The following is a 5,792-nucleotide window of genomic DNA, read 5'->3' on the forward strand; positions in this document are numbered from 1 at the left end:
TCCTTCCCCTATTGGGGAGAAAAGAAAGGGCCTAATGCAACTAATAATGAGGAAGGGGCCCGTGTAGTGAAAGGAGGCAACACGCTTGTTTTTTTCAGCTCACCAGATAAAGAAATCCGGCCTAGCGTGGGCACAGAGCTCACAGTACGGGTTGTAGAGAACCTGTGTGTCCCTCAAAATGAGCACGGTCTTCATTTCCTAGCAGAAGCATTTCGCTTAGGTGACCTGGCCATCGTTTTGCTTAGAGCTCCCGCTTGGTCCAGTGCGGGCAGATGCTCAAGCTGGAGCAGGACAACTACCTACACTGACTGCGGGTCTCCCCTAATCAATAATGTGATGACAAAACACACAGGCTTCGTCTCTCTCCCTACCCCCACGCCCATCTTCATTATAGAGCAGGGGTGTTTCACGGTGTGGGGTGCATGTTTAAACATGAAGACGGTCTATAAAGAGGGCTTCGCAATGGCTTTCGGTGCCACAGTCCAATGTATAGCCAGCAAATACCGTTATAACTATTAATAATGGGTCCAAAGAAGCTTCTGTGGGTCCAAAGAAGCTTATGAAAACAGTAAGGATAACCAGTTCTTTAGTTAAACTGTTAACTTGAGTAAAAGAGAGAATATTTGTGTTATGTAGCTGTAGAGGGCACAAATAAAATAATCATAAAATATATACTGCCTATCCTCCTAGCTCTGCCCATGTGGCCAGAACATACTTTAAATTCGCTGTCTCCATGGTGATGCTGGAAATGCTCCGGGCAAGGCTGTGAGAGCACCTAGAGCCCTGCATTTACATGTAAGAGTGAGGGGTGTTACACACACACACACACACACACAGAACATGTAGCCCATTCGCATTTTAATTCATCCTAATAATTTACCCAAAGTTATTAGATTTGGGAGTCCAACCAGTGACTTTCATACAAAGAGAGACTACAGTCTGACCAACTGAGGGCCCCACAGCGCCTACATCCATCACCAAGCACTCTCTGGGGTGGCCCTGGTGGCACTGAATGGCATAGGGAGGCACAGGATGACAACGACACTCTCACAGAACCAGGTTTCCCGTTCAGAGGAAAGGATAGCACGGTCATGCCCTGCCATGGATAGGCACAACGTGAAACCCCGGCTTTCACGAACACGATTTCAAATGGAGATTTCTCTAACGACACATGACTCATGCTATGGATGGACACGATGTGGGCTTTAGCCAAGAGAATTTCAGTTTCACTCTGAACTCACTACCTTTTGGACCAAAACCAGCAATTGCAGTAAGAAACAAAAAGCTTGCGTTGCATGCATCACCTTCCTCCCTGGCCAGTGCCTACAGACACCTGGGAGGCCCCTACTATGCTGACCTCCATGCACACAGACCCCCACAAATGTGCTTGCTGTCCTCAGCCAGGTCAAGCCCACTAAACATGTAAGACTGGTGCGATGTATGATATGACCATAGGTGACATGGAGCAGGCAGGTGGTCATTTAGGATGATTTGGGGCTCCCGAGAAGGCCCCCATGCCCCAAATAATACCTCCTGCACCGGCTGGTTGACGACTGAAATTCCACGACTAGAGAGTCACTCCTCTGGTTTAAGATGTCTTCACCCCTGTAAGAAACGCAGACACCACAGAAGGGAAAACATTGAAACCTGACCAGCCCTTGTATCTGAGCGTGCGTGAGCTGGTCTGCTTTTTGCCCCCGAGGGCCAAGCAGAGGGCACAAGGACATCAGGGTGCAAAGGGAGCCCAAAAAGGGGGCGTTGTAAGAAAAGGGAGGGAGTGTAGCAATGAAAACAAATTGATTAACCCCACCTGTTAGCAACCTGGCTTACATGCTTAAGACGAAGACATCAGGATAAAAGCCAAAATCAATTAGGCAGATACCAGACTCACTGCATCTCTAGGGTCAGGGGAAAGGATTGCTTCCCAATATGAAGTGAGAGGTGAAGAGGACGCTGCTCCTCCTTAACAAGATTGGCCTCACTCCCCAACCCCTTTAAGCTTGAAGGTCACCCAAAGCACCCCAGGGTGCAGATCGCTGCTAGCTAAAGTTCTCTGATCCGGTCCTGCCTGTATCCCCGGCCTATGCGTTCTAATACTAAGAAGGACTGGACACCCTCAGGACACCTGCCCATAATATACCAACAGAAATGCACTGGCCGTCTTTTTTTTTTTTCTTAATTTTTAAAAGATCCTCACCCCAGGACTGATTCTTAGGCAAGAGTGGGGCGGGGGGGTGGGGAGGGGAGGAATAGAGAGGGAGAGAAATATCGACAAGAGAAACATCGATTGGCTGTCTTCCTGTATGCACCCTGACCAGGGATTGAACCTGCAATCTTTTTGGTGCATGGGATGACACTTCAACCAACTGAGCCACCCGGCCAGGGCTGCACAGGCCATCTTTTATGGGACCACCCCAATGTGGTGTCCTGCAGTACCCTCCACACGATCAGATGAAAACCAAATGACCAGAATCATCCCCCAAGAAGGGGACAACTCTTCCTCAACGCCTCCCTCTCCAGTGGTATCTCATTTCCTCCCTTAGTGAGCAGCCCTGTGGTCTCCACCAAGCATTCAGCTCTTCCCATGTACCCACCCTTATCTTTCACTAGAACCGTACCCCCACGTGCCGTGTCAGCCTAGGCAGCTGTAATGCCACCTGCTTAAAGCAAATGTCATTGTAAATGGAAGCCTGGACTTGCCATCCCCACCTCTCCCTCAGCATCCGAACTTTGATCTCTTCTTCCAATACTACACTTTTTTTTAAAAAATATATTTTACTGATTTTTTACAGAGAGGAAGGGAGAGAGATAGAGCGGTAGAAACATCGATGAGAGAGAAACATCGATCAGCTGCCTCCTGCACATCCCCCACTGGGGATGTGCCCGCAACCCAGGTACATGCCCTTGACCGGAATCGAACCTGGGACCCTTCAGTCCGCAGGCCAACGCTCCATCCACTGAGCCAAACCGGTTTCGGCCAATACTACACATTTTGACTCATAAAGACAGTATCTTCTCGACAGCAAGTCCACGGACCCACTGATTACAGGTGGCATCTGTGCGGGCGTCTGTAGTCCCAGGGGATGCCTTTCTTTTGATCTGTTGCCATTAACACTCAGCCCTCTTCCCTCCTCTGGGTTCACACAATGTGAGGACCACGCCATTTGCTTTATTTTTGTTGTTGTTCGGCAGTTTATTTTGTTCATCAGATTTCACATACAAGCGAGATCATACAGTATTTGTCTGTCTCTGACGGGCTTATTTCCCTTAGCGAACCCTTCCCATGACAGGCTGACAGCCCAGCCTCACTGCAGACTGAAGCGACGGAGAATTCTGAGTCCTGGCACGCCACTATACACGCTAGACTCAGGCAGAGCCTCGTGTCACGAGCTGTGTTTCTTTGTTACTAGCAGATGGTAAAATTTCCATCATCTGTAAAGCTGTTCCTGGTTTCTGTGAAAATTACAAGAACTACACTCTTCAAATGTATGTCACCAAATGTATTCATTCATTTTGCATGAAAATGGAGGCAGCCAACTGCTACAATGTTATTTATTATTTATTGCAGATGTATAACATTCTAGAAAACGAAGATTTTTAATAAACTCCTTTAAAAAACAACAACTTATTTTTAGAATTAAAAAATGAACAATAAAAATGTAGTAAGAACTTCCTGGTCATTTCAATTGATTTGTTTTCATCTACATATCGAAGTATGCCGCAGGGTTCAGGCAAAAGTCAACTGTGCCAGTTAAGTAGGAATAGATGTTCAAACGTGATCTTATCATCATTCCCAACATTAATGTAGTCTTGAACGTATGGTAACAGTATGGAACTAAATGACGGTAATACCTTTGAGCCTGATGGCTTCTCCCTCCCACTGAGTTCAAAACACTTCCCTTACCTGTCCCCTTATTATCCTACAATGTCCCTTGGAGAAAGACAGTGACAGTAGATATTGCTAGATTAACTTTTTAAAGATCAAGAAACTAGGATAAAAGTTTCATCATTAGCCCTAACCGGTTTGGCTCAGTGGATAGAGTGTCAGCCTGCGGACCGAAGGGTCCCAGTTTCGATTCCGGTCAAGGGCATGTACCTTGGTTGCAGGCACATCCCCAGTAGGGGGTGTGCAGGAGGCAGCTGATCAATGTTTCTCACTCATCAATGTTTCTAACTCTCTATCCCTCACCCTTCTTCTCTGTAAAAAATCAATAAAATACATCTTTTTTAAAAAGTTTGATCGTTAAAATGGTATCATAAAGAAGACATTATTTGCCAGTGATACATCTGATAAGGGGTTACTTTCCAAAATGCATAAAGAACTCATACAACTTAACAAAAGAAAGACAAATAATCCAATTAAAAAGGGGGAAAGAACCTGAATAGACACTTCTCCCAAGTGGACATACAGAAGACCAAGAGACATATGAAAAAATGTTCAAAATTACTAATCATCAGTGAGATGCAAATCAAAACCACAATGAGGTAACACCTCACACCTGCCAGAATGGCTACCATCAACAAATCATCAAATGACAAGTGCTGGCGAGGATGTGGAGAAAAGGGAATCCTAGTACACTGCTGGTGGGAATGCAGACTGGTGCAGCCACTGTGGAGAACAGTATGGAGTTTCCTCGAAACATTAAAAGTGGAACTGCCATTTGATCCAGTGATCCCACTTATAGGAATATATCCTAAGAAACCCGAAACACCAATCAGAAAGAATGTACGCACCCCTATCTTCATAGCAGCACAATTTACAATAGCTAAGACCTAGAAATAGCCCAAGTGCCCATCAGCAGATGAGTGGATAAAAATACTTGGTATATTTACACAATGGAATACTATGCAGCTATGAAAAAAGAAGGATCTCATATCCTTTGAGACAGCATGGAGGGAGAGTATTATGCTAAGTGAAATAAGCAAGTCAGAGAAAAAAAGTATCATATGATCTCTCACTTATGTGTAGAATCTAAAAAAACAAAATAACTGACGAATAAAATAGATCCAGAGACGTGTAAACATGGAAGAGACTGATGAATCACAGAGGGAAGGGGGTGGGGAGAGATCAACCAAAGAACTTATATGCACATATGCATAACCCATGGACACACAATAGTGCAGTGAAGGCCTGGGGGCGAGGGGTGAGGTGGGAGCAGGTTGCACGGGATCAATGGGGGATAAAAGAGCACATCTGTAATACTTTCAATAATAAAGATAAATTTAATAAATAATAAATAAATAATATTATGCAAAAGGAACAGCAATATCCACAGTTCTATCTTCCTGTCTGTCCAGGGAAGAGGAGCTGCCCATGAGCCAAGGGAGGCCACACTTGCTACACCCTGATGTCTACAAGCCCAATGTTCACAAATGGAGCTAATGAGCCCCATGTAGCAACAAAGGACACGCAAAGCAAAGGGAAGCTCTTCCTCACGCAGAAAGAACTAAAAGGAGAATTCTGGAATAAAGCCTGGGCTGTTGAAATTTTTAATACTCCCAAAACAAAAGACAAAAATCAGTCTCTCTCCACAGCGCACACCTGCAACACAGACGACTGGACTAGAGGACAGATAGAGAAGGAACTATAGATTCAAACGCAAGGCAGATGGTAGCACCTTTTTCACCATATCCGAGCCATTCATCAGCCTGCTCTAACCTTTGCCCGCGCTGCCCTGCTGGATGGAAAGGCTCTGGGCTCATGCGGCCCACCTCCAGCTGAGCCCAGTCCAGCGCTGACCCAGCTGACCCCGCTGGCCTGGAGAGACGGCGCTCCTCCCTCCTGCGCGGTC

At 45.9% G+C, this 5,792-nt stretch overlaps 1 protein-coding gene across 1 annotated transcript in view; it reads right to left on the reverse strand.

The window, feature by feature from the left end:
* The window catches only part of AFF3 (AF4/FMR2 family member 3), a 443,373-nt gene extending 441,646 nt beyond the window's left edge, over nt 1-1,727 (reverse strand). The window contains 1 exon segment of the mRNA XM_015561811.1: nt 1,531-1,727. Within this exon segment, the coding sequence (XP_015417297.1) occupies nt 1,531-1,727 (197 nt within the window).
* Between the last annotated feature and the right edge of the window lie 4,065 nt (nt 1,728-5,792).

The sequence above is a fragment of the Myotis davidii genome, unplaced genomic scaffold (assembly GCF_000327345.1).
Source record: "Myotis davidii unplaced genomic scaffold, ASM32734v1 scaffold1011, whole genome shotgun sequence".
NCBI lineage: Eukaryota > Metazoa > Chordata > Mammalia > Chiroptera > Vespertilionidae > Myotis > Myotis davidii.